Source organism: Thalassophryne amazonica, chromosome 7 (genome assembly GCF_902500255.1).
Source record: "Thalassophryne amazonica chromosome 7, fThaAma1.1, whole genome shotgun sequence".
In the NCBI taxonomy this organism is placed as follows: Eukaryota; Metazoa; Chordata; class Actinopteri; order Batrachoidiformes; family Batrachoididae; genus Thalassophryne; species Thalassophryne amazonica.
In genome coordinates, this window is record NC_047109.1 from 54,421,938 (window position 1) to 54,440,139 (window position 18,202).

At 42.8% G+C, this 18,202-nt stretch overlaps 1 protein-coding gene across 1 annotated transcript in view; it reads left to right on the top strand.

The window, feature by feature from the left end:
* gabbr1a (gamma-aminobutyric acid (GABA) B receptor, 1a) overlaps nt 1–18,202 on the top strand; it is a 442,232-nt gene that overhangs the window by 375,372 nt on the left and 48,658 nt on the right. The window contains exons 17-18 of the mRNA XM_034174198.1: nt 1,907–2,039; nt 7,505–7,621. Coding sequence (XP_034030089.1) covers nt 1,907–2,039; nt 7,505–7,621 — 250 coding nt within the window. The remainder of the gene's footprint in view (nt 1–1,906; nt 2,040–7,504; nt 7,622–18,202) is intronic.

Below are 18,202 nucleotides of genomic sequence, written 5' to 3' on the forward strand. Positions count from 1 at the left end.
TCAACAGCAGATGTTACTATTATTGTGAACACCCCCTTTCTTTTTACTTTTTTTTACTAATAGCCCAATTTCATAGCCTTAAGAGTGTGCATATCATGAATGCTTGGTCTTGTTGGATTTGTGAGAATCTACTGAATCTACTGGTACCTTGTTTCCCATGTAACAATAAGAAATATACTCAAAACCTGGATTAATCTTTTTAGTCACCTAGCACTACTATTATTCTCAACACTACTGTATCTAAGATGTGGGATTGTTTATGACTTGGGTTCCAGCCCTCACGTTTCTCACTCCACCAAACTTTGTTTTAAAGGAAAAGAAAACCACTGATAATTTACGATTAGGTTGGTCGATTATGATATTGAGAGCCCATATGAAAAGTTGTAGGCATGTGTGATCATTTATGTTAAAATTAAGTGTGTTTTTGTATGGCTGGTCTAAAGCCACCACCAGGCGGCCATGCCATCTGCTGTAACAACGATGTGTGATGTCACATGGGCACAGAGGTTCAACACTCCGCCAGTGTCACCCTGCAGTATAGAAGAGGCAAAGATGATTAGAGGTCTCAAACTTGTTCCAGAAAGGGCCGAGAGGGTGCAGGCTTTCTTTGCAACCACCCACTGCACCAGGTGATTTCACTGATTAACATCACTTTAACTCGTTAGACTCGTTAGCAGACTTTTAATGAGACTTTCATTGGATTCAGGTGTGTTGGAGCAGGGAGACAACTAAGCGTGTCAGGAAGGTGGCTCTCGAGGACCGAACTTGGCCACCCCTGAGTTAATCAGTGAAATCAGCTGGTGGAGTGGGTGGTTGCAAAGAAAGCCTGCACCCTCTTGGCCCTTTCTGGAACAAGTTTGAGATGACTTAGACAGAAATATTTTTTTTAACTTGTAATTAAATACATACCGTAAATTCTGTTTTTCTGATGAGCACGTTTTGTAGCACGCATGGTGTCTCATGGCTCTGATTTGCTAAACACACAGAACTGAGTCCTGGTCATTGGAATTTCTTTTGTTTTCTTTTTGCATCATGACATAATTTCATGGTGCAACCAGGATCGCCTGGTGTCTGTCGTGAATGAGACGTTAGGTGCTGTGACATTTCCAACTTGTAGCACAGCTTAAAGACACACTGGGGGGGGTACTTGGCTGCTCTAACGGGAGCACGACTGCAACGCAAAGTGCCAGAGGGACTTTTCTTCATCTACAAGGATTTAATTGTTTTCAGATGTTGTTTTCTGCAGGAAGTGTTGATGAATCCACTACAACTAACATATAAGACTTTATATTTATTGTGTGTGTGTGACTTGACGTCGTGTGAGGACCACCGCAGCTTTCAGCCAATTAATGGACAGCATCAATTGACGTATTTTGACTTATGAGAAAGCCTGTAAAAATCCATAAATTAGCTGCATCATTGTTTAAACCACAGTGTTCAAAGTGTGTGAAAAATGCAGCGGGTTATAATCCGTAAATTACGGTATTTACCTTTCTGTCCCCATGCTGCGTCACAGCATTCCGCAAGCGATCAGGGGATTTTTTTCTGATTGGTTCAAATTGTATCAGTGGCGGCGTTTATGAAATCGTCGATGATGGATGAATTCCACTTTCGAAGGCAGATATTTCAGTTGTAAAGGCTCCTTAGTTTCATTTATGTGCATCAGTTGTTAGTTTATAGCACAGTCTATCTTTCCAGCTGTATTTTATCATTGAGTTTTCTTTTCCTTTAATGACTTGACTGTGTTCTCAAAGCTCGGCAATTGCTTTGTGAGAAATGTGTTATATTAACCGAGCGCAATAACATCCGAAACTGCCACAAATACACCAAGTTGCAATAAAAGGCATCTTCTCTTAAAATGGAAGTAATTTACTGGTGTTACTTTGTCTCTGTGATTCTGTTGCAGCTACATCCAGAACTCTCAGCCGTATCTGAACAACATGACAGCAGTGGGCTGCATGATGGCTCTGGCTGCAGTGTTCCCTCTGGGGATTGATGGCCACCATGTCCACAGATCCCAGTTTCCTGTTGTGTGCCAGGTAAGAGGAGAGAGACAACATGAGAGACAGAAAGGAGCCAGAGGAACTCATGATAGGACTTTCCCCGAAACAATTAGTTTTGATGTTGGTACCCTATCTGCATTGAATAGGAGCTCATTAAATGATGCAACCGTCTAGTTTTTTACTTTTCCGTTCGTTTTCTTCTTCTTCACATTAATGATAAAATTGAAAGCACAAAATTCATACAGTAAAAGCGAGCCTGGAGGACATGCTGAGAATATTCATTGTCAAAAATTTTATATTTATGTCAGCAGCTTTTCACAGCGCAGCTCCGCTCTCTCAGGCCGTGTTCACACAAGCAGTGGTGAAAATTCACTCTGCCGAGACAACCTGGCATTGCACACTGCCAACACTCGGCTCTGCACCAGCCTCAGCGCTGTGTGCTGTCAAGTATCAATACGTATACCAACAAATTGTTTTCTACCGATGGATTTGACACTGGCTCTCGTGCTCCAGCAGCAAAGAAACAGATTATCCACTCCACCACATCACATGCTGCTGTTTTCTCAGTGGCTGCACATTGGAGAGGCTCGGTTTAACTTTCAGCAGATCACCCTCAAGGCAGCACAGCTGCAATGATGAGAGGCGTTTCACTCCCGCTCATGCTGTTTTGGTTTATGTTGGAAGAGTCGGGCTACGTACAGATGAGCTGAATAAATTGAAACATCAACACTGTGGGTTTGGTGCACGCTCATTGTCATTTCAAACCATCATGTTAGTTACATTCAGGGTTGTAAGTATTTGGACATGGATTTATTTATTTATTTTTTTGTACATTTTCCTGTGTTTTGCACCCCAGTGGACTTGAAACAAAACAACCAAGTTGTGTTTTAGTGTAGACTTTTAACACAAATTTAAGGGGTGTCTCAAAAACACCACATTAACGATTTAAGAAGTAGAGTCATTTGTGTTCACAATCCCTACATTTTCGGACCCCATAAGTAATTCGACTTGTCAAATTAATTATCTAGTTTGTAAACTATATATAAGGATGATTTTTCTGACAAATCATCACTTTTCTAGCAAGTTCATTTTAGAAAAGGACAGCCTCCCATTGCTGATTTGTGATGCCTGACTACTTTATTGGCACAAAAAGTAATTGCATAATCAAACACCAATGTCAGTTATAAAAGTAGTGTTGTAGAACATTGTGAACGATCAGCTTTAAAAAAATATGTGATGTCGGGATACATTGTAATCCAAAACAGTGAATAGTCAGATATAACATGTGCAAATTGGGGTAATATTTAGCAAAAATAGGTGACAGTGGACCTCTGGGTACAGTATGCAGTAACTGAAGCAGAAGCCTCCTTTTCATTCTTCTCTGCAACGCAAGTCCCATCAAAAGCAGGTTGTGCTCCTTAACAGAAGACAGTTTTTAAAGGTGAAGTTATGTATGTTTTAGCGAAAAGTGTGGAAGTAGTACTGGAATAGCATTCCCCTTAATTTATTTATATAAATCACAACATATGTCTCTCCAAGGTGCTTCACAAGGGTAAGGTCAAACATTACCCACCCCTAAGCAAGCACGCTGGCAACAATGATCAGGAAAAAACACCCTGTGGCATTTTTTTTAAAATAAAAGAAAAAAACTTCAACTGGCAGTGCATACACCCAAGTAGTCATACGTAGATTAGTGTCAGCAATCATTGGTTATGCTCATTTGTAAGCGAAAGTACAACTTTTGTTTGAAGAAGAACTGCATTTCTATAGTGTTTTTCCATCTAGCAAATGCTCAAAGCGCTTTACAGTAATGCCTCACATTTACTTCCACAGCCAAGGCCGAAACTCATTTTTATAGCTGGGTAGACTGATGCTGGTAGAGAGTGCAGATTAAATTTCTTGTGCAAGGACACACAGGCAGCGTCAATTTTGGAATTGGAACTCAAATTGGGGCTTCAAATCAGCAATGGGAGACCACCCTAAGACATCACTCATTAAGAAATACTAGCAGTATGGTAGTGTATGCTAAATCTGTTTTGTAGAAGGCAGCTTTCAAAATCTGAATGACTGTGCAGGAAGGAGACTTATGAAGGAAGCGATCAAGGCACCCATGGTACAGTACATCCAGAAAGTATTCACAGTGCTTCACTATTTCCACATTTTATGTTACAGCCTTATTCCAAAATGGACGAAATTCATTTTTCTCCACAAAATTGTCCTCACAACACCCCATAATAACAACATTAAATTTTTTTTTAGATTTTTGCAAATTTATTAACAATAATAATAAAAAAACTAAGAACTCACATGTACATAAGTATTCACACCCTTTGCCATAAAGCTCAAAATTGTGCTCAGGTGCATCCCATTTCTGCTGATCCTTCTTGAGATGTTTATACAGCTTAATTGGAGTCCACTTGGGGTAAATTCAGTTGATTGGACATGATTTGGAAAGACACACAGCTGTCTACATATAAGGTCCCACAGTTGACAGTGCATGTCAAACACAAACCAAGCATGAAGTCAAAGGAATTGTCTGTAGACCTCCAAGACAGGATTGTCTTGAGACACAAATCTGGAGAAGGCTACAGAAACATTTCTGCTGCTTTGAAGTCCCAATGAGCATAGTGGCCTCCATTATCTGTAAATGGAAGAAGTTCGGATCCACCAGGACTCCTCCAAAAGCTGCCCGCCCATCTAAACTGAGTGATCGGGGGAGAAGGGCCTTAGTCAGGGAGGTGACCAAGAACCCGATGGTCACTCTGTCAGAGCTCCAGCATTCCTCTGTGGAGAGAGTAGAACCTTCCAGAAGGACAGTCATCTCTGCAGCAATCACCAATCAGGTCTGTATGGTAAGGTGGCCAGACAGAAGCCACTCCTTAGTAGAAGGCATATGAAGGTACCTGGAGTTTTCCAAAAGGTACCTGGACTGTCAGACCATGAGAAACAAAATTCTCTGGTCTGATGAGACAAAGATTGAACTCTTTGACGTGAATGCCAGGCGTCATGTTTGGAGGAAACCAGGCACCATCTCCACAGTGAAGCATGGTGGTGGTAGCATCATGCTGTGGGGATGTTTTTCAGCAGCAGGAACTGGGAGACTAGTCAGGATTGAGAGAAAGATGAATGCAGCAATGTACAGTGACATCCTGGATGAAAATCTCCTCCAGAGTACTCTTGACCTCAAACTGGGGCGGCGGTTTGTCTTTCAGCAGGACAATGACCCTAAACACACAGCCAAGAAATCAAAGGAGTGGCTTTAGGACAACTCTGTGAATGTCCTAGAGAGGCCCAGCCAGAGCCCAGAACGTTAATCTGAATGAACATCTCTGGAGAGATCTGAAAATGGCTGTGCACCAACACTCCCCATCCAACCTGAGGGAGCTTGGGAGGTGCTGCAAAGAGGAATGGGTAAAACTGCCCAAAGATGGGTGCACCAGGCTTGTGGCATCATATTCAACAAGACCTGAGGCTGTAATTGCTGCTAAAGGTACATTAATAAAGTACTGAGCAAAGGGTGTGAATACTTATGAATATGGATTTCCAAGTTTTTTTTTAAATAAATGTTATATTTTTAATAATTTTTTCTTCTGTTCAACTCCACCTGTCCAAAATGTAGGAAGTGCAATCATTTTTGTTTTAACTGCATATGACCAGCAGATGTCTACAAATTAAATAGCAGTTTGTTTTGAATTTTGTACACAATGACAACAGATTAAACACTGATGTGCTTTATTGTACATTTTTAAAGTGTTTTGGTCATACTAATAGAGATCTGGGGCCTCACGTACAAAGACTTGTGTGAATTTCCGACTGCAACATGGTGTACACTAAAACCCAGAATCTGTCGTACTCACAAAAATATCCAGGTACATCAAAGTGTGGGTACGGATGGATTCAAATATGTTCCATTTGTACATCCCAATCAACTTGGAATTGAGCACACATGCAGACATTCCAAATTCCTCTCTTTTCACACCCTTATTTAAGTATGCAAATTCATGTTAATAGGCCCTGAGAGATGTGATTCCACTCCATCAGGTCATTCAACATGAACACAGAAAATAAATTTGCTGAGTGTGAGCTACAGATGAATGGAAATGAAGTGGAGACAAGCAGGGATAGTTTATTTGGTACCCTGTCAAACAGAATAAACGAAACAGGAAAAAAGTTAGTGGGAGCATGTGTGTGTGAGGCCGTAAATGCTGTGGGCTCAGAGCAGCACACACACACTGAAGTTAAAAAAAAATGAGGTGTGCTGTGGCTGACAGTGTGTGGCATTCAGAACTTTACACACGCATTTACTGACAAATACTGAACACAGGGAGACAATCAGGGCCTGTTAAGAAGCTCTCTTGCTCTAGTTTCACTGTCAAGAAAAAAAAACATTTCTAAAAATGACAAAAAACATATTTGAATGTGCACATGCCCAGATGTGCCCGCACCAAGCAGCCACCCACCATGCACTGTGCCAGCCTCTAGCCTGTTCCCAGCCCAACCCAATGCATTTGCGTATCACATATGATTTGAACATTGGTGGAATGAAAATGTTTCCTCTTAACAAAAAGAAATTAATCATATGATGGCGCCTTTATAGCAATATGTGCTTGGCTCAGTGTGACCAGCACACTGCTGATCGATCGGCTAGCTCCTGCTCGAATACCCCTGTTGCCAGGAAGCCCAGCATGCTCAGCACCTGTGTGGGCCCAGAGAACCCTTGGCTCCTCACCGTATTGCACTCTAGAGCCCGGCTGCAGTTCTGCGCACAATTCCAGTAACACTGGCTTTGGTAATCGAAATCAACTTATTAGGCAATTCTCATCATTTGCAAGTAAATCCTCGCGTTTCCTGAATACACGCTCATGCCGGATTGCACCATTTGCAAGGTCCTATAAAAAAGCTAACGTAGCCATTGTTAATGCCATTTTTTCATCACTTTGCGCATGCTTTTGTATCCACCCATATAACTGCAAACACATGGGTGTGTTAATTGTTATTAAGTGTGTCGTTGATGTGCACATTACTCTGATGACTTCTTGTTTTCACACTATTAACATCTGAACGTTAGCATGGAGATGGACGTACGCCACGTTTTGTGCATACGCAGCCTTTGTACACGAGGCCCCAAGTAACTCAGGTGATGGGTTTCGAGCACTAATGAGGACTTTTCTGTCAGTCATGCTGAATCTTTGTGTGTTGTGGAGGTGAAGGAGATTTATGCTGTTTCTCCCTGTCCAGGTATTCAATCTCTCTCACTCTCTCATCTTCTACTCTCTCTGTCTTGCATGCTGCTGTTTTGACCATCTCTTCATCTTTCATATATATATATATATATATATATATATATATATGTATGTATCTTGCTCTCTCTCGCTCGCTCTGCAGCTCTCATTATTCCCTGCCTTTTTCCTGCCTCATGTTTGACTGTCTGACCACCTGTATCTCTGACCTGCTGTCTTCCATGCTTTGATTCATCTGTAAATTCTCCTCCTCTCCTGCAGTTCCGCCTGTGGCTGCTCGGCCTGGGCTTCAGCCTGGCATATGGCAGCATGTTCACCAAGATCTGGTGGGTCCACACCCTCTTTACAAAGAAGGATGAGAAGAAGGAGAAGAAGAAGGTAGGAAAAGAGGGAGGGATAATCCTTTGAGTGTTTTCAGGAGTAGAGAAAGCAGAGAAAAGGCTGTGTGCTGCTGACTGATTAAAAAAACTTCTACTGCTCTAACAAACTTTTCAGAGTTTGAGTCACATTAGTTTCAAAGAGGCCAGCTCTTCATCATTTACGAGAGCGTATTGTCTGGATAAAGGTATTAAACACACACTTGCACAGATACTGTGTTTTACACATGCAGATGCACCTAAACGCACCTAAAAGCTGTTGTGCACAGAAACGGTCATATGCAGGCTGGGACTGACACATGAATCCAGGCCTCTGATGCGTCATCAGCTAGATTTTGCAAGCTGATGTGTTCCAGAGCGAGTGTGTTACATTATGTGTGTGCATCTTTCTTCACAGATTGTGTGTCCTGGAGCCAGCAAGATACTGCAAGGCTGTGAATTGTTGTGGGAATTTCTAAGATGTATTCAGAAGAATAAGAGATTAAGCCATTTATGGAATATTTATGAATATGGATGAGTATTAAAGTTCTTAATGCAGGAATCCAACCTTCGGGGGGGCTTTATTCTTTGAGCCGAAGCACAACGAATTGGGTTGACTTTAAACTCTTCTCATGTCCACAGAAGGGCAATTTATCAGAGATCTCTGTGTGAGTATTTAAGGAAACTTTAAGATGTTGAGCAAAGAATGTGTTTTGTAAAATAACTGCCATGCAATTGCAAATGTGCAATGTTATGTAATATTTATAACTACAGAGGCCTCAGCAATGTGATACCTATACCAGGGTACAAATAATAATTTGCACAATATTTCTTTTTCAGTTTAGTCATTTTAAAAGTCACATCTCTCTGCCCAATCACTGTCCATGAGTTGAATGAGTTTTGAGCTCTGTTGCTTCAGAAACAGAAGGTTGTGGATTCAAACCCAATGTAAAGCCATTATCTGTGATGTTCTAATAAACAATGCCCAAACAGCAGACAAGGACAGCAGACTGGGCAGCAGGTGGCACAAATAGCCATCCAGGAGGTTTACCTCCAGGATCCGGGTAAGTCTTCTGGGCATTCCAGACAACTCTCTCGATATCCCAGGTGAGGGCTGTGATCACCATCTGATCGGGAACTATTTTATCCATGGATGCTGTGCGGTCTTTAAGCGAGAATTGACGTGGCAAGGCGTCAGGTTTAATGTTCTTATATCCGGGTCTGTAAGTGAGTGAGAAGTTAAAAAAAAAACAATGAACACCTGGCCTGTCTGGAATGGAGTCTTTTGGCAGATTGAATGTCAGCAAGATTTTTATGATCAGTCCACATAACAAAGTGAACAGACGTACCTTCTAGCCAATGCCTCCACTCCTCCAGTGCCTCCTTCATGGCCAGGAGTTCCCAGTTCCCCACATCGTAATTCTTCTTGGCAGGAGTTGACAAAGAGAGAATAAGGCATAAGGGTGCTTGTCGCCCTCAGCCCACTAGCAAAGGAAGACCCCAATCCCGATGTAAGATGCATCGACCTCCATGATAAACTGACTATCCTGTTCGGGTTGAATGAGAATGGGAGCCGTAGTAAACCTGTGTTTTAATAACTGAAAAGCCTGTTCGGCTTCGGGGCTCCAAAAAAATGGTGTTTTGGATGAGGTGAGTTGGTGGAGGGCTGGTTCGACTTGGCTGAATAAACCTGCGATAAAAACTGGCGAACTCTAAGGATTGTTGTAATTGTTTGATGTTAGTGGGAGTGGGACAATTGGAAATGGCAGTGATTTTTTAGAGATGTCAGGCTTTATTTGATTATGCTGAAAGATAAATCCCAGGAATGAATTGGAGTTTTGGTGGAAAGAAAATTTGTTGGCTTTGACGAAGACCCGGTTTTCCAGTAACCTCTTAAGCACCAGACAGACGATCTGTTCATGGAGATCTTTGGGGAAAATAAGTAAGCCATCTAAATATACGGGGGAAAAAAATGGTTCAGAAAATCATGTCAGACATCATGTACAAGGGCCTGGAATGTGGCAGGAGCAGTTTTGAGACCGAAGGGCATCACAAGATATTCAAAGTGCCCTAAAAGTGTATTGAACTCGGTCTTCCACTCATCTCCCTCTTTGATTTTAACCAGATGGTAAGCATTACGCAGATCAGGCTTAGTAAAAATATGAGTAAAGGCAATGAGTCAAAAGCAGAATCAAGGAGAGGCAGTTGGTATTTGTTGTACATGGTGATGGCATTCATGGACATCAATACAGGGGCATAATGTCCCATCCTACTTCCTTACAAGAAAGAAGCCTGCCCCTAAAGGAAAGGAGGAGGAATGGATAAGACCAGGGGCCAGGGCATCTTGGGTGTATTGCTCCATCGATTCCCTTTCCGGGCGTGACAAGTTGTAAAGGCAGCTGGAAGGGAAGATTGCACCCGGAAGCAAATCGATCGATTGATCGATTGATTGAATCGATTGATCAATTGTAGGGTCGGCATGGCAGCACAGAGAGTGCCCGCCTCAAGCTAAATATTTCTTGGAGGTTGTGATACTGTTTGGGAATAACTGAGAGAACGAGAGAGACTCCCTGTCGGACTCCCTGGTACCCTGAATGGGAGAGATGGAAGAAAGGAGGCATCTAAGGTGGCAGGCTTCGTTCCACCGGGAAATAGCCAAAGTCGGCCAGTCAATATGTGGATTGTGAAGGATTAAGCAGGGATGACCTAACACCAGTAACGGAGAGGAGGAATAAACAAAAAACTGGATGGACATGTCGTGGTTACCAGAAACTACTAAGGTGACAGGGGCCGTTTGATGCATGATCATGGGAAGCGGTGTGCCATCTAATGTGCTAACCTGGATGAGAGTGTCCAGTGCTCCCACCGGGATGTGAGCTTAATGTTGTGAAAGTGTAGTGACACGGACCCACAACAGGGGGCGCAAATGAACGGACAATAGAAGAAGTCAAATATGAACACTTTACTGTTGTGAATGCCACAACTACACACAGCAGATTATAGAACGAATACAGAATCAATCAATCAAGGTGTCGTGTGGGCAGGCTCGACGATAGGAGACGTCCGTCTGGAGAAGAACCGGAACCACACGATTTCCTCCGCCACCGAACCAGGAGAATACTGGAGCCGCCAAGTTCCGAGTCCCCAGGTGGCCACCGTCTCCGCGTGTCGGATCTGGTACTGCTGGCGAAGAGCAAAAACAGTCAGGTGTGGGTGTGTGTACACCCCGTAACAAGTATGGTGGTTATTCCACCTCCACCTCTCATCCACACTCGTGTAGCTACTGTCAATCACTTAACTGGCGGGATGCAGAGCGAAGCAGTCGCGGCATACGCCGGTTCCTCAGGAAAACAACTGCAACAACGTATTCACTGAAACAACGTTAGTAGTGATAACAGGCTGAGAATGTTACCTCCTTGGTAGAACGATATCTCGGCGACGTGGTGGAGGTGTCGTCCTGCTTTTATTAGGGGTAAGGAGCAGATGATTGGTGACAGCTGTCATAGCCGATGAGTGACAGCTGTCACCCCGGCCGCTCTTGTGGGGCGGCAGCGCCCTCTCGTGCCTGAAGCCCGCACTTCAGGCAGGGCGCCCTCTGGTGGTGGGCCAGCAGTACCTCCTCTTCTGGCGTCCCACACAACACTTAAGTGACAATGCTTTGATCAAGGAAATTGGCATCCATGCCTGAATCAACACCTGTAACTGCAGAGACTGATAATCAAAAAGCAATGTGGCCGGGACGTGAGTGTGCGCAGTGTGGTCACCCATGAAATGAGTATGGCTCACCAATAACCTGGGGTCTATTGGTGAGCATTGTCTTTTGGCCGAACCAGGCATTCTCCGATTATGTGCCCCCGGGCACTGCAATAGAGGCACTCCCCAGTCTCTAATTTACGTTTCCTTTCCTAGGGAGCCAATCGAGCCCTGCTGAGCTGCATAGGTTCCTTGGCAGGGGGTGCTGTAGACGCGGGGAGTGCACTCTCGGTGGAGCGCGAGGAAGAAGGCACGGGACCTAGCTCCTAGGAACCTAAGCTATCTTGTGTTTATCTGTGGAATACATGGATGGCTTTTGAGAAAATACTCATGAACACTGAAGTAAAAAGGCAGCACAAGTATCAACTGATCCTGAGTATGGTTTGGGGTGGCAAATGATGGGTTCCTGGTGGTGCTGAACTGAGGCAGGTGTCGGTACTAATGGAGTGGAGGTGCACAGAGTGGCAGGTGCAGTGGATGTAGCTAGACTATAGGATATTCGTTTGTTTAGGGCTGAAAACTGTACACAACTGAGATACCTGGGACGCAAGTGCCTGCTGTTGTTCGCATAATGTCTTGAGCTGCTGTTGACCTAACAAGGTTCCCTGCAAGCTGATGGCCTTTCAGATTGGGTCTGTTCCCGCTGGGTCCACGTGGTGGCCAGAAAGTCCTGTTGTGGTTAAACCAAAGGCAGACATTTGGACCTAAAATGCAGAGAGCTAAGAGAGCTAACATGAAAAAGTAAATTAACAATTTTATTTTTGAAAACAAACTGAAAATGATAAATGTGCAAAGTCAGAGATGGATGAGGAAGGATACGCCGTCCAGAACAAAAGGTGGAGGGAGTCGTTCCCGAGCCAGATGGTGTAATAGAACAGAACCAGGACCAGGTGGCTGCGACTGAGCTGACTGCAAACTGGAGCGCTGAGGACACAGAAAACTGAGTTAATGAGGAACCAGAGTCCAAGGAAACAGAATTGTTCATCAAGAGACAACCTGAGGCCAGGTACCACGTAGGCAACGTTGAGTTTCTGGCGAGTGTGAAGTGGTAGGACTGGGGTTTAAATGGAGCTGGTGATGATTACAGGCAGGTGTGCGGAATCAGCCCTGTGATGCAACACCTGGAGGAACAGGAAGAGAAGGGGAGCAGAGCAGACCAATGCAGCACAACAGTAAAATGTGTGCTAAATCGCCATCCAGATCTGTACTGGATCTGGTGACCCTGAGCAACTGGGAGCAGCCAAAAGGCAAACAACAACATGGCATGACATTAACTAGGAATTAGTGGGAATTGTATGAATGGAATACAGATGAAATTGTGTGACATTCCCCTACTGAATTTATAACTCTGAAGTACAAATTTGTATGTTCTGGGTATCTTTCTGCACCAAAGAAAGTTAGATAGTTGATTCACAGGTAAAGGTTTTGGCAAGAAAGTAGGTAGAGAATGAACCACAAATAGACATTTGAGCAGGATGCTCATTTTAACAGAAATTATTCCTCCAGTTATTGATAACAGTAGACTGCCCTTCTTTAAAAACTAGGCTTTATTTTAGACATGAAAGGAAAAAAGTTAGTGCAAAAAATAAAGGATAAATATGTCAGGTTTGACCTTGCCTGGACATACAAGAAATGACACTTGAGACAAGAACTCAGAGAGTTGCGATATCTTTAGTGAGCTTTGCAAAGGGGAGACGCAACAGAGCTTGCTATGTGCAGTTCTCCAACTGTGACATCCTCTGCAAGGCTCTTTTATTGTGTGTAAAAAACAAAGATAAGGGTGGGGGCTACATGAGTCCACAGGGCGTGTGGTTCCAACATGTGCTATTAGTCATGTGCAGATACGTATGCAATCAACTGAAACATGCTGATCTTTGGTATAGAGTGAGTGGTTTTGCTGAAGCTTGCTAAATGTCAAACCGCAAACAGGCTGACCTGGCTCCTGTTTGTACTTTTGAGCAGCCGTGCTATCTATCTGGGAATATCTGAGAGAAACAGTTTGCAGAATTTAAGATACAAAGGGAACAATATAAAAGAGCAGATGTAATAAAGGATAATAAATGATAACATATTTGTACAGTACATTTTATCTAACAAAAGCTATGGTTACTTTAATCCCAAGATATGTAAGTGGATCTCAATTTAAAAGCACCATCAACTTGTTTGAAATGTAAAACCATCATTATTGCTAGCATAGCATTTGCTCTTTGCAATGTTCATTTTATGACTGGAAACATGGACCACATTTTTAAAGAAAGGATCATATTGCCGGAATATCAGGGACTGGGTCCAATACATACAACCAGAGATTATTGGCACACAATGATAATTTGAATTTTGTACCATGCCATGACATCACAGCAAATAGAGGATGACCTCAAATGGATGAACAAAGGCTGCATTGCAAATGCAAACATTAAGGGCCCCTTCACACATAGTGCGAATGAATACGTACCAGTCCAAGGCAACTCACAGCGACACAGCTTGTATGAGTGCACACAAAGCATCGCACTGAATTGCAGGCATGCATGATCCCGGTGCAACGGTTCGTGCACGTGACGGTGTCTTTTGAGCAGGAACACATGTGCGAGCTGCACACACAGATGTATGAGGGGGGAGCATGTGAAACACACGCACACGTGTTGCTGGGGTAGCTGACACTCTGTCACGTCACATGCACTCAGCAACGTGACAGTCATGGGGGCATTTAGACAAATTTGATTGACAGCATGACAGTGATTGTCTGCAGACTGTTGTCGTGTTAATAGTACAAATGGCCACATATTTTCTAAGTGCCATGCAAGCGGTGTTAGATGTTCGTGCATGTCACCTGGAATTTGGCCGACACCAGCCGCAAGAGGGTTCAATGGGCTCGCACACTCTGTCTTTCAGCCACTGGTGTGTGCAAATATTTGTAGCAACAGGTGTACGAGGCGTTCAAGGCAGCTACAATTCTACGCGTTTTGCATACAATTCCTCCAGCATGTGCACTTTATGCGCAAATCAACCAAATTTGCACTATGTGTGAAGGGGCCCTAATGGATGGAGGACAGGCATGTTGGGTGCTACAACACAAAGTGATATAATTTGATTTTAAAATATTTGTGCTGCTATTGGCTTGGTGAACTTCAAAAAGCAGGTGTATCCATGGTATAGATGAAGTTCTCCAACTCAAATTTTCCCGATACTGAGTGTAAACAGGTCTATTCAACAGAAAATACAGCTTCACAGTTAATTGTTGAAGATTTGGCATAAATCATATTGAATAGTGTATAGAGTATTATAGATGAACATATACCCATTTATAAATATAGTTTGCTCACCTGAATAGTTGTAAGGATTTTATCTAAATGACAAGCCAGAACTTCAGCAGTAACTTTTGCATCTACATTTATTCAAGAAAGAGGTCTGGAAGAACTGCAAGGAATGGATCTTAATCTTTTAATCTTAAGCACAGCCATATCCATGTTTGTCTTAAAGTGTGTGTGTGTGTGTGTGTTGTGTGTGTGTGTGTGTGTTGTGTGTGTGTGTGTGTGTGTGTGTGTGTGTGTGTGTGTGTGTGTGTGTGTGTGTGTGTGTGTGTGTGTGGTGTGTGTGTGTGTGTGTGTGTGTGTGAGAGAGAGGCCTGCTTCAAAGATTCTTTGAAAGCACATGGATTAGAATATTGGGGTAATTATTTTATTTTTTATTTTACAATGATGTCCTCAGCAGTTAGTGGTGAGTCGAATATCTTGACAGCATCCAGATTTATCTTTGGAAAATTAAGACCATATATGAAAGAATTATTTTCTTAAATTCAGTTTGCAACTTTGTGTTGTTGAGGAAATTATGAGAGAGATGAGAAGCAAATTGTTAGTGGTCCAAGTTACCAATTACAGCAGAGCACTCTTGTAATATATATTTCCCAGTTTTGTTCAAGTGTGTGGCATAAGAGCCCCTTCACACATAACACGATTGAAGCCGACTAGTGCATGAAGGAGGAATTACGTCATTCATGAAAAATCGGCGCCGCCTCAAACACCTCATACACCTGTCGCCACAACATTAGTGCACACAAGCGGCCAAAAGATAGCGAATGCCCTGCGCGTGCTCATTCGAACGCCCTCTCGGCAGATGTCGAACAAATTCCAGGTGTCATACATGGCCATCTCACACCGCTCACTGCACACTAAGAAAAGGCGGGGATATTCACAACATGTACTGGGCTATTCAACATGTAGTGCACATGTGTGTGCACTCACACCCTCTTGAGGACTGGCCAGTGTCTGAGCTCGCAGCACGGTGTGAAGTCGCCCGACTGGGTGATTTCACTTCCACCACGTAAATTGCAGTTTACATGACAGACAAAAAGAGTGGAAATTAAATCAAACACATAAGGCTGAAGGCGTGACGGCATTCTTGTGTGATTGCTTTGCTGTGGACATCCAGTGCATGTCAGCTGACCACTGACTGACTGACAGCTGGACATGACCATGCACGCAAGATGTTACGTTACAACACAGGAATAAATTAAAACACATTGCTTCAGCTGACCATCGCGTCAGCACACCGCAAAGCTGCTGAATGTCATGCCATGCAGGAAATTACCCCATGGGATGCCTCTGCGAGGTGCGTGTCACTGCTGATGTGTTCACGACGCGAGAGCCCAGCTCCTCATGACACAGGAGCCGACTCTTCATGACACGGGAGCTGGCTGGCTCGAGTGCATGAGGTAATTCATGTAAAAAGTGAAAGAGAGAACAGTAATCCACGTCATTTCATGACTTCCTGGTGTACCTCTAGGTGGAGACTAAATGCGCTCTTTATAACAGGAAAGAAGTATTATCAATTGTGGTGTTTTTTTATTTTTTCCTCTGCTGCTGTGTGCGAGTTTCTACATGCTTGCACTGTGTTCGTGCGTGCGAACACAAGCGCGCACGAAACTGCAGTGACGGTTTCATGCACGCCTGTCCAAACATGTGTTCCTCACAACAGCAGGTGGAATGTTTCGTGGTTCCCCATTTCATTTTTGGTTCGCGGACTGTCTTCCAGTTTCTGCGTCTTTTGTGTTATGTGTGAAGGGGCCCTAAGAAATCATCTCATTACACAGATATGCCTGTAACTATTACACTACTATACTAGTGCATAAGGGATAAAATCTCGAGTTCTGATTAGAAGATATAAAGTCATAATTTTGCACAGAAAGTAAGTTGTTAAATTTGAACTCTGATCAAAGTAATATATAAAATTTCCAGGTTTAATGATCGTAGGTTTGAACAATCCATTTTGGAGTCAATTACAGAATTCTGATCTCCTATATATATATATATATATATATATATATGTATGTCTGATCATTGTTAAAGGATGAAGGACATTCAGACAACTGAATATGAAAGGGGGAAGATATGAGTAAGTTATCCTGAATGCTTGAGCAGATGATTTTTTAATTTGAGATTTGAGCTGTGTTATGGAGTGCACTTGATGTATGTGTTATGGGACTGAATCCCAAAGTCTGTGTGTAGAGCTACATAAAGCTTGAGCACCCACAGTGGTGAGTGTGGATGGTGTGGCAGTCACTCATCCAGCTGAAGATGATGAATGGAAAGAAATTCAGAGATGGAGTTGATCTGTCAGATATGGAGGGACCACATTTTATGGAGGGCTTCAAACATAAGCAGTAGAGTTTTATAATAAGTCCAGTAATGAAAACAGAGCCAGTGGAGCTGAATCTGATGTATGTGATGTGATCAGTTCATTTGGCATGCAAACACACATATACAGTAGTGTTCAGAATAATAGTAGTGCTATGTAACTAAAAAGATTAATCCAGGTTTTGAGTATATTTCTTATTGTTACATGGGAAACAAGGTACCAGTAGATTCAGTAGATTCTCACAAATCCAACAAGACCAAGCATTCATGATATGCACACTCGTAAGGCTGTGAAATTGGGCTATTAGTAAAAAAAAAAGTAGAAAAGGGGGTGTTCACAATAATAGTAGTGTGGCATTCAGTCAGTGAGTTCGTCAATTTTTTGGAACAAATAGGTGTGAATCAGGTGTCCCCTATGGAAGGATGAAGCCAGCACCTGTTGAACATGCTTTTCTCTTTGAAAACCTGAGGAAAATGGGACGTTCAAGACATTGTTCAAAAGAACAGCGTAGTTTGATTAAAAAGTTGATTGGAGAGGGGAAAACTTATACGCAGATGCAAAAAATTATAGGCTGTTCATCTACAATGATCTCCAATGCTTTAAAATGGACAAAAAAAAAAACAGAGACATGTGGAAGAAAATGGAAAACAACCATCAAAATGGATAGAAGAATACCGGAATGGCAAAGGCTCACCCATTGATCAGCTCCAGGATAATCAAAGACAGTCTGGAGTTACCTGTAAATGCTGTGACAGTTAGAAGACGCCTGTGTGAAGCTAATTTATTTGCAAGAATCCCCCCCAAAGTCCCTCTGTTAAATAAAAGACGTGCAGAAGAGGTTACAATTTGCCAAAGAACACATCAACTGGCCTAAAGAGAAATGGAGGAATATTTTGTGGACTGATGAGAGTAAAATTGTTCTTTTTGGGTCCAAGGGCCGCAGACAGTTTGTGAGACGACCCCCAAACTCTGAATTCAAGCCACAGTTCACAGTGAAGACAGTGAAGCATGGTGGTGCAAGCATCATGATATGGCCATGTTTCTCCTACTATGGTGTTGGGCCTATATATTGCATACCAGGTATCATGGATCAGTTTGGATATGTCAAAAGACTTGAAGAGGTCATGTTGCCTTATGCTGAAGAGGACATGCCCTTGAAATGGGTGTTTCAACAAGATAATGTCCCCAAGCACACTAGTAAACGAGCAAAATCTTG